The 22,338-nt window shown below is 45.0% G+C and overlaps 1 protein-coding gene across 1 annotated transcript in view; it reads right to left on the reverse strand.

Annotated features, from left to right (window-relative positions):
* Window positions 1-22,338, reverse strand: part of LOC121284562 (cyclic nucleotide-binding domain-containing protein 2-like) — a 94,705-nt gene that overhangs the window by 46,862 nt on the left and 25,505 nt on the right. Inside the window, exons 3-4 of the mRNA XM_041200041.1 lie at window positions 14,696-14,807; window positions 4,648-4,722 (exon numbers count right to left, since the gene is read on the reverse strand). Of these exons, the coding sequence (XP_041055975.1) occupies window positions 4,648-4,722; window positions 14,696-14,807 (187 nt within the window). The remainder of the gene's footprint in view (window positions 1-4,647; window positions 4,723-14,695; window positions 14,808-22,338) is intronic.

Here is a 22,338-nt window from a genome sequence, read left to right on the forward strand (position 1 = left end):
TTCCCATTTGGGGTGAATTTTGCATTCTGAAGACTAAGTCCAGTGACAGGGGGGAAAGTCAGTGTGATTCCCGCTGGGCAGAGGGGCAAATGAACAGACGTGATCTTCTGCTTTCAGCTCATTAATTATGCATCCACGAGGAACTCAGTGAATCTTGTGGTGAGGGGAGAGGGGGGGGTGCAGGAATTCACTCACACCAACAACACCCCCCACTACCCCCCGCCTGCCATTACCTTATGGGGTCACCTTAAACCTGAACAGACACTAACTCACTGCAGGTCAGGAGATCCACATTACTCCTCCAGAGTCCTTGCAGCTGCAGCTCATACTGGAGAAGCTCACAGATGTGAGCAACCACATCCCGGGACATATGAGGACACCCCAGCAATGCCTTTCGCTCATCTCTAGATAAGAGCACCTCTGACAATACACCCATGGTTGGACCAAAGCTCACTGTTGCAGTGGTCCATGTTCACCAGCATCTTGACCTTATAGAGGCCCCGTTGCCTCATGCTGCTCAGGCCCTTGCTCCTCATGGCCCTGTGCTGACTGGCAATAGACACTCCTTCTCCCCATCTGAATAAGAGGCATTACCAAGACAGGGTTGCCTGCAGCCTGCATCACTGACATGTGAACAAATTGAAGTAATACTTTAAGTGAGCATATCCTTTATAGGTTTCCCTCCATCTCAAAGCCAGAAGGCCAGTGCTGTATCCTTCACCTGGCCTCCATCTAGACTTGGCATCCCCACTCACCTCACCCCTTTCAGTTAAAGAACATCCTGGAGGACCAGAGATGGTGTTCCTCCTGTTCATACATGAATGCGTATGGAGACATTGCTCTTTGGCCAGGGTCATGAGAGCCATGTGGAAGAAGCATCATGCAGACACTTTTCCATTTGTCTCCACCACCCTCTAGACTCTATAGAGTGACCATTGCCATGGCAGCATAGAAAGACTAGCCACATGATCCCTTGACAGCCATGACCATTCATCGGAAGGTTGGAGGTTGAGTCATGAGTTGATTGCCCTTCACCAGCTGTGCCCCTTGGATACATCCACTCCCTCCCTCCCTTCATTCCTGCCTCTGACTGCAGCCAAAGGCAAATGGCACAGAATGACCAACAGCTCCACACCTTGTTGGGATCTTGATGTTATGAGAATCATGAATTGGGAACAAACCTGCTGCTGTGTGGGCTTCACCATAGAGAGGAGAACATATTGACCATCTTTGACAGCCAGTTGTCTCATAATTATTAGGGTCTCCCTTTAGTCGACCACTTGTGCTGACCTTGAATTCCACCCACCCAAAAGGACCCCCTTCCTACTCCAAGAATCTCACTTCCTGACTGACTGTGTGGTCAAGGTCAGTTTTGAAAAATGGCGCACATCACCTTTCAAACCCGCTCCACTGTCTTCTACCCTCTCCCTGTTGCCCAGCAACTTCTCCCCATCACCATAAACCCACCCAATATCACCATTCCTCTCCCCTCCATCACTCTTGAACCTCTTCCCATTACCCTAGAGCCTATTATGATTCACCTCCACATGCCTTTCCTCCCTGCACAGTTGGCACCCATTACCATCCCCATGCCTACCCTGATCCTCCCGTACCCAAGCCATCTGTCTTGACCCACTCTGTGACACACCCAATGAGACCCTCACCTATCAGACGTTCACCCTGGACCTGCCACACTATGGCAACCCACTCTTTCCTCTGACTGTGACTGTTGCCTCCTATCACCAGTACCCTGAGTTCACTCCCCAGGACCCCACTGTCCTTGCCCTCTTAGACACTCTCCCCCATTCCCATTTCCCTGGACACTCTTCCCCCACCCTTACCCTGTAAGCCTGCCTTCCCCGTCCAGCCTTCGCTCCACCCTTCCACCCTACCCACTTCCCCCTTCTAGTCTTTGCCTGTCTCCCTTGTCCAGCCTCAGTGCAGTTTTTGCTAGCTAACAGCACTCGATATGAGTGAAGTTATGCGAGGTCCCCAAAAAGGAGAAAGCAACATCTGTGGACTTCAAAGTCATGGAAGAGGTGAAATGTGCCAGGTGTACGCCAGTTATATACAGTCAAAAAACTGGACATTCTAAATTCTCGCTCAGAATTCTCTGGCAGGGAAATTTAATTTGGAGGGTGAACTTAATTCCGGTGAGGTGGCCTTTTAATGAGCATGCACAAGATGCTAATGCATGCAAATACAGACCCCGAAAGTGTTTTAGCCAGGAAGCTCAACCCACTTTTAACCCACCTTTACAGTCAGAAGAACAAAATTCCATCTGTTTATTCTGCCGTTGGGAAACAGATCTTTTTGCCTCCCACCAAATTAAGTGCCCCTGCCCACCACAATTCCTACAGCTGGCAGGAGCATAAAATTCTGCCCTAGGAATCTGGGCTTACTCACTCAGCTTATACTCTCCTGTCTTTCCCCCTCTGTCGACATTTAGCTGCTTTGTACTTGAATGTTAAACATTAAATTCACAATCTAATTGTGTCCTCGAAGAAATTACAGACTAGCCTTCTGACTCATGATTTCCTATGTTTTGCACTTCTTGAACACTGTTCACATTACTAAACTTCTTTTACCAAATGTGGAATCCCAGTAACAGCCTCTGTTACAGTTACAGACCTTTGCTCAATGTGGCACTCTCACCTCTGAAACAGTACATCATGGTTCCAAACTCGAGCCCAGACAGTTGAGCACATAATCTAGGCATAGTGTTGAGGGAGTACTGCACTGTTGGAAGTGACATCCTTTGGATGAGACTAAACCAAAGCCCCATCTGCCTTCTCGAGTGGATGTAAAGATCTCTTAACATTATTCAGTAAAGAGTGCGAAAAGTCTTCTGATATCCTGGCCAATATTTCTCCTCAAGCCAACATTACTAACAGGTTATTTGGTCATTTATCTCATTGTTATTTGTGGGAGCTTTCTGTCCACAAATTGGCTGTTGCATTTCCCTAAATTATAGTAATTACTACATTACAAAAATAATTTATTGGACGTAAAGTGTTTTGGGATGTCATGAGGGTGTGAAATATGCAATATAAATTCTTTATTTTCTTTTGTAGGATTAGTGCCACTTCCTAATGTCTTGATGAGACATTAAACCTAGGTCCCCATCTGCCCTCTCAGGTGGATGTAAGAGATCCCATAATGCTATTTGAAGAGAGGGGGAGTTCCCCCAGCATTCTAACACTTATCCTTCAATCAATATCGTGAGGCAGAATATCTGGCCATTATCTCATTGCTGTTCATGGAATCTTTCCATGAGCAAATTAGCTGTAGCATTTCCTACATTAAAACAGGGACCACACTTCCAAAAATACTTCATCTGCTGTAAAGCACCACCAGACACCCTTAAGACATGAAAGGTGCTTTATCAATGCAAGCTTATCTTTTCTTTCTTCCACATTTATTTTGGCTTACTTTTTCCATTTTATTGTGCTGCGCTATTGGCCCTGAGCCTATTGCCCTTCAGAAGGTCAGCTTCAACAAAAGTTGTAAGAAGCTTTGTCAAAGCAACAGTTTTGAGAGCCTTAAAGGAGGAGAGGGATGTGTAGAGGAGAGGCAGAGAGGTTTAGTGAGATAATTCCAGGGCTTGGCTGGCAGTCGAGACAAAATGAATGTGGGAAATGCAAAAGGCCAGATTTGGAGAAATGCAGAATTCTAAGAGAGATATAGACTGGAGACCAAAAGACGTAGGAGCAGAACTAGGCCATTTGGTCCATCGAATCTGCTCCACTATTCAATGAGATCATGGCTGATCTGATAATCCTCAATTCCACTTTCTTGCCTTTTCCCCATAACCCTTGATTCCCTTACTGATTAAAAATCTGTTTATCTCAGGCTTGAATATACTTAACAACCCAGCCCTCTGTGGTAAAGAATTTTACAGATTGACTACCCTCTGAGAGAAGAAATTCCTCCTCATCTCTGTTTTAAATGGGTGCCCCCTTATTCTGAGATTATGCCCTCTGGTCTTAGACTTTCCCACAAGGAGAAACAATCTCTCAGCGTCTAACCGGTCAAGCCCCCTAAGAATCTTGTATATTTCAGTAAGGTTGCCTCTCATTCTTCTAAACTCCAATGAGTACAGGCCCAACCTATTCAACCTCTCCTCATAAGAAAATCCCTCCATACCCAGTATCAACTTCGTGAACCTTCTCTGGACTACCTCCAATGCCAGTACATCTTTCGTTAGATAAGGAGACCAAAACTGTTCACAATATTCTAGGTGTGGTCTAACCAGAGCCTTCTTTGGTTTTAGCAAGACTCCCCTATTGTTATACTTCATTCCTTTTGAAATAAAGGCCCACTTTCCATTTGCCTTCCCTATTACCTGTTGAACTTGTATGTTAATCTTTTGGGATTCATGGATAAGGACTCTTGTTATACTTGGAGTTTATTTTTATGTAAAGCTCAAAGGCCCATCACATCGTTCAATCACAGGCATCAAATATTAATCACTTATTAAACATTTTGTGCCCTCTGAGTATTAAGTTTACACAAAGATTGAAAGAACTTGCTAAGAGTTGCAAAACTTTCATATTCATCTCAATCATAGTGTTTGAAATGTGAACTTCAATAGGTTTATAGTTCATTAGCAATTAGAATTCTGTCAATGTCACATTATGCTATTACCATTGCAGTCTCATGTGTGCTTCGTAAATGAGGAAGAACAGAAAGCAGACACTTCAGTTTTGCAGAATCTCTCTCCTACAATAAAATGAAAGATGGACAGGTGTATCAGCTCAAACTCAAAATGTTGAAGGTACATTTGTAACCTGTAACAGAAGGCATAGCTACATTAAATAAGCACACTTTCACTAAACAATATTTGGTCTGCAATTAGCACTGGAATTAGCACAATGGGGTGACGGTGGTGGTAATGTCACTGGACTAGTAATCCAGAGGCCCAGGCTAATGCTCTGAGGACACAAGTTCAAATCCCACCAAGGCAGCTGATAGAATTTAAATACAATTAATGAATATAGAATTAAAAGCTAGTCCAATGATGACCATATAACAATTGTTGATTGTTGTAAAAATCCATCTGGTTCATTGATGCCCCTTTTGGGAAGGAAATCTGCCATCCTTACCTGGCCTGGCCTACATGTAACTCCAGACCCACAGCAATGCAATTAACTCTTAAATGCCATCTTGCTAGTGCAAGCAACCATATCAAACCACTACAAAGCCTAAAAGGAATGAAAGTGGATAGACCAACTGGCATGGAACTCGCCAGAAATGGTAATGGTGCAACCAGCCCTGTTGACCCTGCAAAGTCCCCCTTACTAACATCTGGGGACTTGTGCAAAATTGGGAGAGCTGTCCCATAGATTAGTCAAGCTACAACCTGACATAGTCATACTCAGGGAATCATACCTTACAGACAATGTCCCAGACATCACCATCACCATCCCTGGGAATGTCCTGTCCCACCCTCAAGACAGACCCACCAGATGTAGTGCTACAGTGGTATACAATCGGAGGGAGTTGCCTTGGGAATCCTCAACAATGACGCCAGGCTCCATGAAGTCTCATGGTCAAACATGGTCAAGGAAAACCCCCTGCTGGTTACCACTCACCGTCCCCCTTCAACTGATGTATCAGTACTCTTCCATGTTGAATACCATTTGGAAGCACTAAGGGTGGTGAAGGCACATAATGTACTTAAGAGTGGCTCAGTAGCACCACTACTGACCGGGCTGGCCAAGACCTAAAGGACATAGCTGCGAGACTGGGTCTGCAGCACATCATGAGGAGACCAACATGAGGGAAAAACACACTTGACCTCATCCTCACTAATCTTTCTGTCACAGATGCATCTGCCCATGACAATAGTGGCAGGAGTGACCACCACACAGTCCTTGTGGAGATGAAGTCTCTCCTTCACATTGAGGATACCCTGCATCATATTGAGTGGTGCTACAAATATGCTAAGTGGGTTAGATTTCAAACAGATCTAGCAACTCAAAACTGAGCACCCAAAAGACACTGTGGACCATTGGCAGCAGCAGAATTGTATACAACCAAATTTTGGAATCTCATGGCCCGACATATCCCCCACTCTACCATTACCATCAAGCCGGGGGACCAATCCTGGCTCAACGAAGAGTGCAGGAGGGCATGCCAGGAGCAGCATCAGACATACCTAAAAATGAGGTGTCAACCTGGTGAAGCTACAACACAGGGCTACTTCTATGCTAAACAGCAGAAGAAGCATGCGCTAAACAGGGCTACATGATCCCACAACCAACAGGTCAGTTCTAAGCTCTGCAGTCCTGTCACACCCAGTTGTGAATGGTAGTGGACAGTTAAACAACTCACTGGAGGAGATGTCTCCACAAATATTCCCATCCTCAATTACAGGGGAACCCAACACATCTCTGCAAAAGACAACGCTGAAGCATTTGCAGCCATCTTCAGCCAGAAGTGCCAAGTGGGTGATCCATCTCCGAAGGTCCCCCACATCAAGGCAGTATTCGACCAAGGAGCCATTGTGAAACTGGAGTCAATTGGAATCAAGGGGAAATCTCTCCACTGGTTGGAGTCATATGAGCAAAAACGAAGATGGTTGTGATGGTTGTGGTTATTGGCGGTCACTCATCTCAGTCCCTGGACATTGCTGCAGTCGTTCCTCAGGCTTGTGTCCTAGGCCCAACCATCTTCAGCTGCTTTATCAATGACCTTCCTTCCATCATAAGGTCAGAAGTGGGGATGTTCACTGATAATTGCACAATGTTCAGCACTATTCATGATTCCTCAGATACTGAAGCAGTCTGTGATCATATGTAGCAAGCCAGGACAACATTCAGGCTTGGACTGATAAGTTGCAAGTAACATTCACACCACTCAAGAACCAAGCAATGACGATCTCTAACAAGAGAGAATCTAACCATCTTGCCTAGACATTCAATGGCATTACCATCACTAAATCCCCACTATTAACATCCTGGGGTTACTATCAAGCCAGGAGACCAACACTGACCAGAAACTGAACTGGATCAACCATATAAATACTGTGAATACAATTGCAGGTCAGAGGCTGGGAATTCTGTGGAGACGAACTCTTAACCTCCACTTGCCTGGGTGAGTGCTGCTCCAACAACACTCAAGGAGCTCAACACCATCTAAGACAAAGCAGTCATTTGATTGGCACCCCACCCACCACAATAAACCTTGACTCCCACCACCACAGATGCACAATGACAAAGTATGTAGCATCTACAAGATGCATTGCAGCAAATCACCAAGGCTCCTTCAACAGCACCTTCCAAACCTATGGCCTCGACCACCTAGAAGGACAACAGCAGCAGATGCATGGGAACACCACTACCTGGAAGTTTCCCTCCAAGTCACACGCTATCCTGACTTGGAAATATATTGCTGTTCCTTCATTGTTGCTGGGTCAAAATCCTGGAACTCCTTTCCTAACAGCACTGTGCATGTACCTGCATAGGTACACCAAATGGACTGCAGCGGTTCAAGAATGCAGCTCACCATCACCTTCTCAAGGGCAACTAGAGGTGCACAATAAATGCTGGCCTGGCAAGTGATGCCCACATCCTCTTACAGAACAAATTTAAAAAATCAAAACCTATTTTTGTACCTAAAGAAGGGCCCTGTGTTAGTTATTGAGACACAACCCTTGTTTTTATTTCTGTACACATGCAAATGTGTCTGCAGCTCTGGGCATGTTGGTGACTGTTTTTCCCAACTGATCAGATTTTTTCCCATTACCTGATTATTTTGGGATTTATGTTTTAGAAAATTATCCACTGGAAATGAATGTTCCATTCTGAAGAAGATTCATATTTGACTTGAAATATTAACTCCGTTTCTCTCTCCACAGATGCTGACAGACCGGCTGAGTTTTTCCAATACTTTCTGTTTTTATTTCAGATCTCCAGTATCTGCAATATTTTGCTTTTATTTCAGCTCATCCTTGTCCAGGGACAGGGACCACTCTCATTGGAAATGTTTGCCTTTCTGAACTTGCAGTCGCAGGAGCAGGCTCAGAAGATATTATGTCTAGGAGGGCCTGGTGTAGGAGGTCACCAAATGGGAGCAGTGGGCCTCTCATCTGGAGGATCAGGGCAGGATTATAGCCTAGAGACCCAAAGAATTGTTTGTTTTTTATTTTAAGTTAACAGCTCAGAGGCATATGATAGATGTCAGGTTGATAATACTAAAGAGAACCAGACTGAATATAGGCAGCTCAGGGGGAAAATGAAGAAGAAAATAAAAGAGGCAAAGAGTAAGAATGAGAAGACCTTGACAGCTAACATGAAAGAGAATCCAAAAGTCTTCTATAGGCATACAAATACTAAAAGAGTAGTAAGAAGAGGACTGGGGCCAAATAAGGACTAAAAATGGAACAGATGCATGCAAGCTGAGGCATTAAATGTACAGTTTGCATCTGTCTTTACCAAAGATAAAAATACTATCAAATTCATAGTAAAGAGGAAGTAGCTAAGATACTGGATGGTTGGCAATTGATAAAGAGGAGTTATTAGAACGATGTCTGTACTTAAATTTTACAAGTGACCAGGGCCAGATGGAATGCATCTGAGGATGTTCAGGCAAGTAATGATGGAAATTGCAGAGGCACTGACCATGAACTTCTAATCCTAAGAATTACAAATGGCACCATATTGAAAAAAGAGTGTAAGGATAAACCCCTCAATTACATGTCAATCAGTTTAAATTTGATGGTGGGAAATATTTTACGAACGATAAGCTGGGACAAAATTACAATCACTTGGAAAACACTTGATTAATTGAGGAAAACCATAATGGATTTGTTAAAGGCAAATTGTGTTTATCCTGCTTGATTGAATTTTTTGATGAGGTAGTGAAGGCTGATGAGAGTCACCACCACATTTGATGTGGTGTACATGGACTTCCAAAAGGCATTTGATTAAGAGCAATATAATGCGTTTGTTAGCAAAGTTGAAGCCCATGGAACAAAAGTGAAAGTGGCACCATGGATACGAAATTGGCTGAATGACAGGAAACAGAACATGGTGGTGAATGTTTGTTTTTCAGACTGGAGGATGGTATACAGTGGGGCTCCCCAGAGGTTGACACTGGGACCACTATTTTTCTTTAGATATGTTATATTGTATATATATCCCACTCCTCAATGATGGAGGAGCCCAGCACATCAGCGCAAAATATAAGGCTGAAGCATTTGCTACAATCTTCAGCCAGAAGCGCCGAGCGGATCATCCATCTCGGCCTCCTCCGGAAGTCCCCAGCATCAAAGATGCCAGTCTTTCAGCCAATTCAATTCACTCCACATGATATCAAGAAATGGCTGAAGGTACTGGATAGTGCAAAGGCTATGGGCCCTGACAATATACCAGCAATAGTACTGAAGACATGTGCTTCAGAACTTGCTGCACCCCTAGCCAAGGTGTTCCAGTACAGCTACAACACTGGTACCACCTGATTAGTCTACTTTCGATCATTGCAAAAATAATGGAAGGGCTCATCAACAGTGCTATCAAGTGGCACTTGCTTAGCAATAACCTGCTCACTGATGCCCAGTTTGGGTTTTGCCAAGGCCACTTAGCTCCTAAAGTCATTACAGCCCTGGTTCAAACATGGATAAAAGGGCTGATTTCCTGAGGTGAGGTGAGAGTAACTGCCCTTGACATCAAGGCCACATTTGACCGAGTGTGACATCAAGGAGCCCCAGCAAAACTGGCATCAATGGGAATAAGGGCAAAACTCTCCACTGGTTGGAGTCATGCCTAGCACTAAGGAAGATGGTTGTGGTTGTTGGAGGTCAGTCATCTCAGCTCCAGGACATCACTGCAGGCGTTCCTCAGGGTGGCGTCCTCGGCCCAACTATCTTCAGATGCTTCATCAATGACCTTCCTTCCATCATAAGGTCAGAGTGGGGATGTTCGCTGATGATTGTACAATTTTCAGCACCATTCGCGACTCCTCAGATACTGAAGCAGCCCATGTCCAAATGCAGCAAGACCTGGACAATATCCAGGCTTGGGCTGACAAGTGGCAAGTAACATTCGCATCACACAAGTGCCAGGCAATGACCATCTCCAACAAGAGAGAATCTAACCATTGCCCCTTGATGTTCAATGATTTTACCAACTCTGAATTCCCCACTATCAACATCCTGGGGATTACCATTGACCAGAAACTGAACTGGACTAGCCATATAACTACTGTGGCTACAAGAGCAGGTCAGAAGCTAGGAATCCTGCGATGAGTAACTCACCCCCTGACCACCCCAAAGCCTGTCCACCATCTACAAGGCAAAAGTCAGGAGTGTGATAGAATACTCCCCACTTGCCTGGATGAGTGCAGCTCCCACAATACTCAAAAAGCTTGATACTGACCAGGACAAAGTAGCCCGCTTGATTAGTACCACATCCACTAACATTCACTCCCTCCACCACCGATGCACAGTGGTAGTAGTGTATACCATCTATAAGATGCACTGTAGGAATTCATCAAGGCTCCTTAGATAGCACCTTCCATACCCATGACCACTGCCATCTAGAAGGACAAGGGCAGCAGAAAGATGGGAACCATCACCAAGAAGTTCCCCTCCAAGTCACACGCTATCCTGACTTGGAAATATATTGCCGTTCACTGTTGCTGGGTCAAAATCCTGGAACTCCTTTCCTAACAGCACTGTGGGTGTACCTACATAGGTACACCACATGGACTGCAGCGATTCAAGAATGCAGCTCACCACCACCTTCTCAAAGGCAACTAGGGGTGGACAATAAATGCTGGCCTGGCCAGTGATGCCCACATCCTGTTAAAGAACAAATTTTAAAAAATCAAAACCTATTTTTGTACCTAAAGAAGGGCCTTGTGTTAGTTATTGAGACACAACCCTTGTTTTTATTTCTGTACACATGCAAATGCCTCTGCAGCATGTTGGTTACTGTTTTTCCGAACTGATCAGATTTTTTTCCATTACCTGATTATTTTGGGATTTTTGTTTTAGAAAATTATCCACTGGAAATGAGTGTTCCATTCTGAAGAAGATTCATATTTGACTTGAAATATTAACTCCGTTTCTCTCTCCACAGATGCTGACAGACCGGCTGTTGCTGGGTCAAAATACTGGAACTCCCTTCCTAACAGCACTGTGGGTGTACCTACACCACACTGCAGCAGTTCAAGAAGGCAGCTCACCACCACCTTCTCAAGGACCACTAGGGGTGGGCAATAAATGCTGGCCTAATCCGAAAGGCCAACATCCAATGAATGAATAATAAAAATAAAATTACCTAAATGGTTGTCTACAGGGCATAATTTCAAAACTTGGAAGTATTGGAAACTGAGGAGGCTAATGATAGACTTCAAAAAGACATAGATAGGCTGGTGGAATGTGCAGACAAGTGACAGGTAAAATTTAATGCAGAGAAATGTGAAGTGATTCATTTTGGTAGGAAGAACAGAGAGAGGCAATATAAAATACAGGGTATAATTCTCAAGTGAGACGCAAGAACAGAAAGACTAGGGTCTACATGTCCACAAATTGGGTTCTTAGTATACTATCATAACAACTAACTATCATACCTGGTGATTTACTAGCCAGTAGCCCAAAAAGGCCAGCTCACCAGCCTGTGAAGATAAAGGCGTCCAGAATATACCTGCTTGGCATTCAGGCAGGCCTCCATCTCATAAGATGATAGTTGCACCATGGTGGTCAACTCTATGTTAAGCATCACCCAATGTGGCTCAGGGGCCCCACTCTGGAATGTCACTCTCTGCAGCATTTGCTGCATAGCAAGACAGTGGACTGAGGAGGGGCAGGATTCACTGGCCTCTGTTTTCTCTGAGCCTTCTTCTTGACCAGCTGAGATTTTCATTTCTGCTCACCTCTTCCAAAGCCCTTCAAAACAGTCAGCCTCCAGACGTCACAGCCATCAGCGACTGCCTCCCCATTGTCCGTGTCAATGTCTGGCATCTTCATATCCTACTTGCATGTGCTCTTGTAGCAGAAATTTGAACGTCCATGTGATCATGACCCAGTAACCAGCTCACCGTATGGAAGGTCTTAGATATGCAGCCATCATTTATCCAATTAACAAGGTCTAGCCAACACATACGTTGTTGGCTTAGCAATGATGGAGTTAGCACACTCCAGGGCCTCTGAGTTGGTGATTTTGTCCTGGCAAGAGATGCCGAGGATACATCTGAGACAGCGAAGATGGAAACCGTTTAACCATTTCTCCTGCCTAGCATATGTTGTCCAGGTCTCACCACTACCGAGGAGTGCACTGATGATGCAGGCCTGGTAAACTTGAAGTTTGGTGTTCTCAGTCAGGTTGTTGTTGTTCTACACTCTCTTACCCAGCTTGGACATAACAGCTGCAGCTTTTGCGATGCATGTGTTGATTTTAGCATCAAGTGACAATTGCTGGTGATTGTGGAGCCTAAATATGTGAAGCTATCAATAATCTTCACAGTCACATTGTCCATGCTAATGGATGGCAGTATGGCAACATCTTGGACCATGACATTTGTCTTCCTCGTGCTGATGGTCAAACCAAACTCTTTACAATGTGAGAGAGTCTTTCCATCTGTGACTGAAGATGTTCCTCAGTATGGAATGCTGGTGCGGCACTGTCAGCTTAAAGCAAATGTCTGATGAGGACTTAATGCACCTTGTTTTGGATCTTAGGTTGAACAATTTTCCATCAGTTCCAGTATGTAATAGATACTTTCTGTAGATGGATTGAAGGCATATGACAGCAGCAAAGAGAAGAATAAGCCAAAGAGTGTTGATGCAAAAACACAAGCTTTTTGAGCCCACTGTGGATCTCAAAGGGTTCCAATGTTACCCAGTCATAGCTGACCTTACTCATCATATTGTCATGGTAAAGGAGAGCAGCTTTGGCAGACAGCCAACTTTGTCCAGCAGCTTAAAGAGACCACCTCTGCTCACATGGTCAAATGCCTTTGGTGAGATCCACATAAAGTTGATCTTCTGGCTCTCTAGTTGAGTACAGCATTGGAGCATAGATACTCATGAGGTTAACTGGTTTGAGTTGATGAGTGGATGGAGAGGACACATTCTGAAGCATTTGTGGGAGGCGAGGCAGTTCTATCATCGAGAGCACTGAAGCCAGCACCTCACTCACATGTTTCCTCTGAACTCTTCCCCTGCCAGATGAATGCATAATGTTTTCCTTTCACTGATCTGCTCTCGATAAACCTGTTCTCTTGTAGAGAAGCCATGTCAATGTTCAGCCTATCAAGATCCATGTTGATCACAGCGGTCTTACATGTCTTATCGGCCAGCTGCAAGTCATCTAACAATCACATAGACATGGTCCTGACATTCTAGCTTGCCAATCCAAGAGTTGGCATCTTCCTTCTTTTTGTTTGCTTTGTTTGTTCACCGGTGCAATAGATTCAGTACACTATGTTGAGCATACACTCAAAGTTCCAAGCACCCATTGAAGCAAATAGACCATGGTGGGTCAGCATCTTACTAGCCGGGCACTACGCAACCTGAAGTGGACAGTGGCTGACCAGTGGGACACAATGGTCCCTCTCTCCATCAGAAACAGTCTGTAATGCATGTTCTTTACGCCAATTGAGTTAGGCTTATCACCAGTAACTGCTGTTTCCCATTTGTGTTAGCACTCTGCAGCAAAACTCGAATGTTCTCAGGCACAAGTCTGAGCAAAGTCTAAGGAAACCTAAGGCTGCGAAAATATTAGCTTCCCCCTCTTGACCTCCCCGATTGAGTACCAAAGAATACAAGGCACTACGTTTAGCACCAGTTTGGTTGCAGAGGAAGTTGATGGAAAGATGACATCTTTAGACATCAGTCTACCTTTAGGATCCACTCCAGAATTCCTCGCCAGGGTTTACTCCCTGAGCCTTCAACTCTCCTGCCGTAATCATAAGGCAGTGGAGCTATCCGTCCATAGCTGGAAATTTGGTTCATGAGTGCTGAAGCATGCCCACATTCCCGTGGGCCTGCACACTGCATGTATAGGGACCAAACCTCCTCCAAGTTCCTCTGAAGCTTTATCCTGGGGCCACAAGGGACCCAGTTTCTGTGCATTGCCACAAGGAGACACAACTGAGGACCTGCCAATGAGGAGGCTGTCTACTGAAAATAGAAGAAAGCTAGCACACAGAAGCAGAAAGCATGCTAACTCTCTTCACCCTCACACCAGACGCATCACATCAACCTGCCGGACACACAAGTTTCCAATGGGGGATGTCATTAAGGTTTAATGAGGCAAAGGTTGGGGTAATGATGGTGGCGCAACCAGCTGCAGCAGCCCAAATATTCCTTGTGAGTTCCAGAGGAGCACCACTGCTCCACATGACTCCACAAAAATAGGTTTTAAATTTGCAGGGCGTCCGCTGGGTGTCCACCAGGTTTTACTGTGACAGGTGTTCCACTGAGTAGATAGTTAAAATTATATTGCCATCCTAATGGTGTTACAGTGCAAGTTTTTATATTTGTTCATGAACATCCTGATTCAGTTAGGTATCCTAGAACACAGAGGCATTAAAATTGGATTTTACCTCCTGTTTCCTGGTTTCTGGTTACCTGGTTTCCACTGAGCAGAGGGAGTTAAAATTTTGCCTAGCAAGTCTCAGCCTGCACCATGTAATCTGTATTTAAAGATCTTATTGAAGAGCAGGTTAAACAAATGATACCACTAACACTTTTGTTCTTTGTAAAGTTGTGAATGTTGAACAACAGTTCCTTGTTGAGATCTAATTGTCTTGTCAGGTGATATGTCATCCATTGGATCACTTTGGCTTTTTGAACGTACCTGAAAAACAAAGAAATAATTCAGTAGAGTGAGTATAAGTGAAGTATTTTAAATTTTTGTACAAAATTGAGTTTTATGTTCTTGTTGCAGCAGGTTACAGTTATAGCTACAGTGTTAGGTCCATTGTTAATCTTTGAATAACTCCATTGTTGTAGTATCAATGTTTACTATAGTGCCACTGTACATAGGCCTGAATTTCACACTCCCCACCATGGGCAGGTTTTTAGGCATGGGGCGGAGTGTGAAATTGAAGGAACGGGATTCCCCCTGGGTTCCTGCCTGCCCAGGCCACATAGCGATTCTACGCTGGAGCAAGCAAGGCCTCAGACAGGATAGCCGCCTTTGCCCCATTTGAGGCCCTTAAGTGGCTTTTTGACAGTGGGCCTTCCCTATATTCCCCAACCTGGGACCCCTTAAACCTACCTTCACCTCTGGTCCCGGGACTTAGAACCATAGAACCATAGAAAAGTTACAGCACAGAAGGAGACCATTCAGCCCATCTTGTCCATGCCAGCCCGAGGACACCCAAGTGCCCTTTCTAATCCTACCTTCCTGCACTCGGCCCATAGCCCTTTAAGGTCCAGTGGCTGCTGGACCTCCCTTCAACTCCCACTCACTGACCTCTCCCCCGACACCTCAATTGCCCCTTTTGCACTCCACCCAAGCCTTCCCTACATTCCCCATCCTGGGACCCCTTAAACCTACCTTCACCTCTGGTCCCGGGACTTAGAACCATAGAACCATAGAAAAGTTACAGCACAGAAGGAGACCATTCGGCCCATCTTGTCCATGCCAGCCCGAGGACACCCAGGTGCCCTTTCTAATCCTACCTTCCTGTACCCGGCTCATAGCCCTGCAGCTTACAGCACTTAAGGTGCAGATCCAGGTACTTTTTAAAAGAGTTTAGAGTTTCTGCCTCTACCACCAACTTGGACAGCAAATTCCAGACACCCACTACCCGCTACATAAAAAAGTTCTTCCTCATGTCCCCCCTACACCTTCTGTCAATTATCTTGAATCTATGCCCCCGGTTCTAGAATTCTCCACCAAGGGAAACAATTTTATCCTGTCCACTCTATCTATTCCCCTCATAATTTTGTACACCTCAATCAAGTCTCCTCTCAGCCTTCTTTGTTCTAAGGAAAATAACCCCAACCTATCCAATCTCTCCTCGTAGCTACATTTTTCTGACTCTGGCAACATTCTTGTAAACCTCCTCTGCACTCTCTCCAGAGCTATTACATCCTTCCTGTAATGTGGCGACCAGAACTGCACACATTATTCCAGTTGTGGCCTCATCAGTGTTTTATACAGTTCCAACATTATATCCTTACTTTTATATTCTATACCTCTGCCAGTGAAGGAGAGCATTCCATGTGCCTTCTTTACAACCTGTCTACTTGAACTGATGCCTTCAGGGACCTGTGTACTTGCACGCCAAGATCTCTCACTTCATCTACCCTTCTTAGTATATTCCCCTTTATTGTGTAATCCCTGTAACTGTTTGACCTCCCTAAATGTACGACCTCACATTTCTCTATGTTAAAATCCATCTGCCACTTTACCGCCCACTCCACCAACCCATCTATATCGTTTTGGAGATTATTGCTATCTTCTACACTATCCACTACTTGGCCAATCTTTGTGTCGTCTGCACATTTCCCAATCGTGCCCCCCCTCCCCGCACCCCCACCCCCCACACTGTTCACGTCCAAATCATTAATATATAACACAAACAGCAAGGGTCCCAACCCCGAGCCCTGTGGAACACCATTTGAGACAACTTTCTATTCGCAAGGGCATCCATCAACCATTACCCTTTGTTTCCTGTTACAAAGCCAGTTTGCCACATTACCCTGAACATTCAACTAGGTTCAGGCATCTTGCTGAAGTTCCTCTTCAGTCCCAATGCAGCTCTTGTTGATGCAGGGGCTGGAGAGCTGCTGGCCAATCAGATTGACTGGCAGCTCTCTAATGTGGGGCTTCCTTCTGAGCGAGGGGTGGAAGTCCCACCTGCAGTCATTTGATGCTCATTCAAGTGTGAAATGGCTGCACGGCACTCTCGGAAGGGAAACCCCACCATCCAAAAAATTTAGGCCATAAACTCAAAACAAACACAATGGTGAGGACTTTAACTGCCAAGGGAAGGTGGGTTTGGTTGTGTGCAGGGACTTAAATCCCCTGAAAGTGACATTGGGTCACGATTATCATGCATACTTCCATGTTTCATTGGGGCAGGTTTGCGAATGAGCGGGGATCCCAACCTACCAGTAGAACTGTCAAGTTAGTAATTGTAATATGTAACTAGGTCATTGACTGCTGCTTTAACAGACCATTCTGGGTTTACACCAACTCCTGAGCTGTCAGCAACCCACCAATATCAACCAGGCGAGTACGCAGCAGGAAGAGCTTCTTCAATGAAACTGACAGGTTGGGAAGCTTTTGATCAGTGAAACTGAATAGCTGTTCATGGCATTTCTTCTGAGTATATGCCTTCATTGCTTAACAGGTGATTTCCAGCTGATCTGTCTTGCACTTCACTCATCTATCGTGTGCAGTTTTGGTCTCCTTACCTAAGAAAGGATATACTTGCCACAGAGGGAGTGTAGTGACTGATTCCTGGGATGGCAGGATTTTCACATGAGGAGAGATTGGGCCAACTAGGCCTGTATTCACTGGAGACTAGAAGAATGAAAAGGGATCTTATCTGAAGGGTTCTCAAAATTCCCACATTTTTCATTTCATCAACAAGGATATGACATGTGAACTTTTACCTGAAACCAGACAACGAGAGGAGACAGAATACGCATTCTTCCCTTTAAACAATCAACACGAAACGAAAGCCCATCAAAATCTTGCATAAATAATCGCTACTAACTACAGGGACAGGAAGACCACAATCAATGCAATTATGCGAACCCATCAATACTCCACACATACAATGGCTTTCAGTTCAAGACTAATTATGGGGGCAGGAGACAATGATAAACATCATGCGAGCCCATTAAAAACAACGAGACAACAATCACCTGGGGAAGCCCACCAAAATCAAACAAAGAACTAACCTTGATTTGGATTGAGATAAGAAATTTAAAAAAAAACAGTTTAACTGGACCAGGAGATCTGAAGTGAGCAGTTTTGAAAGCTGACACAGAGCAGTGAGCAGTTGGAAGCAGTTGAAGCTGAGTTTAAGCAGGGAGCTGAGCCAAGTGGAGGAAGGAGATCTGGAGGTTTGCAGGCCCGCAGGCAACATCATGGTGAGGGGCACGGGGTGACAGGCTCAACCGAAGACAAGGCCACAACCGCAGCCCTCCACGAAGATCGACCACCTACAACCGCACCCTCCTGAAGAACCTTTGAAGATTCTACATACCAGGACCATGTGGGGACAGCAGGCCCCAGAGGACACAAAGAGCATACCCCAAAACTGCAACTGGCTTACCTGGCTGGATTTTGAACTGTCAAGGAACCCTCATTGGTGAGCATAATCCCTGACCTCTCCTAGTTCAATTTAGTTAGGTTTTGGGGGTGGGACAAGAGTAAGGGGATTAGTAGCTTGATTCTCCCTCATTATGCCGTGTGTTCCCCATTCTTAACTAAGTGTACTTTGTAAGTCTGTATAATCTCAGTGTAATCCTAATGTTATAAGTTCATTTGTGACTTCAATAAACATAGCCTTTTTCTTGCACCAAAACCAGTTGTCTGCTGCTTTTTGTCACAACCCCCAAATAAGTTCAAGGTCTAGAACACAGGGAATGGGAGCGATTCGAACCGCTCAGAAGTCAGAGGTGACGCTGACACACACCACCACCCCCTACAATCGAAACATATAAAATTGTGATAGGGCTGGACAGACTGGGTGCCGGGATGATGTTTCCTCTGGCTGGGGGTCCAAAACAAGAGGTCACAGTCTCAAGATACAGGGTAGGCCAATTTTTAAAAAAATATTCATTCATGGGTTGGGGGCTTCGCTGGCTGGGCCAGCATTTATTGCCCATCCCTAATTGCTCTCGAGAAGGTGGTGGTGAGCTGCCTTCTTGAACCACTACAGTCCATGTGGTGTTGGTACATCCACAGTGCTGTTAAGGAAGGAGTTCAGGATTTTGACCCAGCAACAGTGAGGGAATGGCAATATATTTCCAAGTCAGGATGGTGAGTGGCTTGGAGGGGAACTTCCAGGTGGTGGTGTTCCCTTGTGTCTACTGCCCTTGTCCTTCTAAATGGTAGTGATCGTGGGTTTGGATGGTGCTGTCTAAGGAGCCTTAGTGAATTCCTGCAATACATCTTGTGGATTGTACACACTGCTGCTACTGTGTTTCGGTGGCAGAGGGAGTGAATGTTTGTGGATGGGATGCCAATCAAGCAGGCTGCTTTGTCCTGGATGGTATCAGGCTTCTTCAGTGCTGTTGAAGCTGCACTCATCCAGGCAAGTGAAGCATTCTCCATCTCACTCCTGATTTGTGCTTTGTAGATGGTGGTCAGGCTTTAGAGAATCAGGAAGCGAATTACTCATGGCAGGAATCCTAGCATCTGACCTGCTCTTGTAGCCACAGCATTTATATGGCTGGTCCAGTTCAGTTTCTGGTCAATGGTCACCCCCAGGATGTTGATATTGAGGGATTCAGTGATGGTAATGCCATTGAACATCAAGGGGCGATGGTTAGATTCTCTCTTGTTGGAGAAGGTCATTGCCTCACACTTGTGAGTGTGGCGCGAATGTTACTTGCCACTTGTCAGCCCAAGCCTGAATGTTGTTCAGGTCTTGCTGCATTTGGACATGGACGGCTTCAGTATCTGAGGAGTTGCAAATTGTGCTGAACATCATCAGCAAATATCCCCACTTCTGACCTTATGATGGAAGGAAGGTCATTGATGAAGCAGCTGTAGATTGTTGGGCCCAGGACATTACCTTGACAAACTCCAGCAGTAATGTCCTGGAGCTAAGATGACCAACCTCCAACAACCACAACAACCTTCCTTTGTACAAGGTATGACTCCAACCAGCAGAGTGTTTTCCCCCTTATTCCCATTTACTCCAATTTTACTAGGGCTCCTTGATGCCACTCTCGGTCAAATGCGGCCTTGATGTCAAGAGCAGTCACTCTCACCTCACCTCTGGAGCTCAGCTCTTTTGTCCATGTTTGAACCAAGGATGTAATGAGGCCAGAAGCTGAGTGGCCCTGGCCAAACACAAGCTGAGCATCAGTGAGCAGGTTATTGATAAGCAACTGCCACTAGATAGCATTGTTGATGAGTCCTTCGGTCACTTTATTGATGATGGAGAGTTTTACTGATGGGGTAGTAATTGGCTGGGTTGGATTTGTCCTGCTTTTTGTGTATAGGACATACCTGGGCAATTTTCCACATAGCCGGGTAGATGCCAGTGTTGTAGCTGTACTGGAACAGCTTGGCTAGGGGCGTGGTAAGTTCTGGAGCACAAGTCTTCAGTCCTCTTGCCAAAATACTGTCAGGGCCCATATCCTTTGCAATATCCAGTGCCTTCAGCCATTTCTTGGTATCACATGGAGTGAATCAAATTGGCTGAAGACAGGCATTTGTGATGCTGGGGACCTCTGGCATTTCTGGCTGAAGATTTTAGCAAGTGCTTCAGCCTTATCTTTCGCACTGATGTGCTAGGCTCCCCCATCATTTAGGACTGAGATGAGGAGAAATCTCTTTGCTCAGAGGGTGGTGAACCTATGGAATTCTCCATTACAGAGGGCTATGGATGCCAAGTCACTGAATATATTTAAGAAGAAAATAGATTTCCAGATTCTTAAGGTGTCAAGAGTTATGGGGAGAGAGCAGGAGTATGGCGTTGAGATAGAGAATCAGCCATGTTCATATTGAAAGGCAGAGCAGGCTCAAGGAGCCGAATGGCCTACTCCGGCTCCTATTTTCCATGCTTCTATATTTCTATCTTGAGCTGCACTTCCCTGACACCAGCCTTCAATGTGGCATGGGAACAATTCATGCAACTCCATCGTACACCTCTGATAAGGAACAAAAGGAACAGTAACACCAACAGCACCAGCAGCAGCACGAAAATCAGTGGCACCAGCTGCCTTCTCCTCACTCATATGCTGCTCCACAGGGCAGAGAAGATGGGGCACAGTGATTCTGCTCCAAGGAGGTGAGACCCTCCCATCCCCCACCCACCCCCAACACATGGTCTACAGGCAGAGGTTCAGCTCTCTTGACATGTTTGTGCACCAGGGTCTCACAAGTTTCTAGCTTTCAAGGCAGATTGTTGCTGATATCTTCAGCCTCTGGAACAGAGGCCTCCTTCCCAGTGGACTAGGTGGGCATGTATTTACAGCAGTCATCACTGGAGTGCCACCCTCATCCCCCAACATTTGTGAAGGGTAACTGTGAGACATGAATGTTAGGGAGCAAAAGGATGAGGGTAAGTTTTGGCTGTCCAGATGGGGAGAGAGGAATGAGTAGGACTCCAAGGGGTGTTGACCGTACGATTGCTGTACAGCAGAACACTGGGAAAGGCAGAATTTGGGATTAGCACCAGAAAGTGTCATGCCAATCACCTCCTTGGCCTCCTGAGCCCTGGATCCTCTTGGTGCGCTATCTCTAGGCTGGAGTGACTAGAAATCCTTTTTTTGACAGTTTTGGTCTGTCATCTTGCCTGTGCTCTCTGATTGGTTGGGAAATCCAGAAGCGGGATGCTGTTAAAATGTTCAGGATACAGAGCCCGCTGCAGATTCCAATGGGTTTCCAACCCACGGAAAGTCCCACCATTTCAGCTGACATGATTGTTTCAAAATTCTCCCCAATAGGTCAACATACAGAAATAGGAATTTCCCTGAACCTTCTGATCGTTGAAGTGTTAAAATAATATTTGAAGACTATATTATCATTTTTGTCTTGTTCAGTAGCTTGGATTTTTACAAGTTATCCGGTCAGCAGCACATGTAGATTATTTAGCGGTCTGATCAGGACATATCTCCAAGACTTGTAATATTAATGGTGCCAGAATACATTAACACTTCGGAGAAATTAATGACTGCATAGCAAATGATCACTGATCACACCAAAAATTAGCATTCGTTAAACAGAAGATTGCATTTCATCAGATATGATCAGAGATTATTTTCAGTGAAAAATTGTCCATGATTAAGAATTGTATCCAATTTCACAAAACATTCCATAAGTTGGCAAAGTATTTTACAATGTCTGACTGGAATTTCTGCAACTTATCTCACAATATCTCACTGTAACTTCAGCAGAAGGTTGCTGTAAACCCAACAAAAATAGTTAAATCAGTTGTTAATGCTGTTTCTGGAGGATTTCCACTAATCATATGCCAAAGTTATGTCAGAAATTGTATCCCTCAATCTTTAAAAATACACCATGAGGAAATCTTTTCTCTGACTGATGTGTGTTAGCCACACTATACATAAGAATCCTAGAATTATACAGCACAGAAGGAGCTCATCATACCTGTGACAGCTCTTTGAAAATGCTACACCATCCCCAGCTAAATTGGATAACTCTGACAAAGGGCCGGCACAATCAT

Source organism: Carcharodon carcharias, chromosome 1, assembly GCF_017639515.1.
Source record: "Carcharodon carcharias isolate sCarCar2 chromosome 1, sCarCar2.pri, whole genome shotgun sequence".
NCBI lineage: Eukaryota > Metazoa > Chordata > Chondrichthyes > Lamniformes > Lamnidae > Carcharodon > Carcharodon carcharias.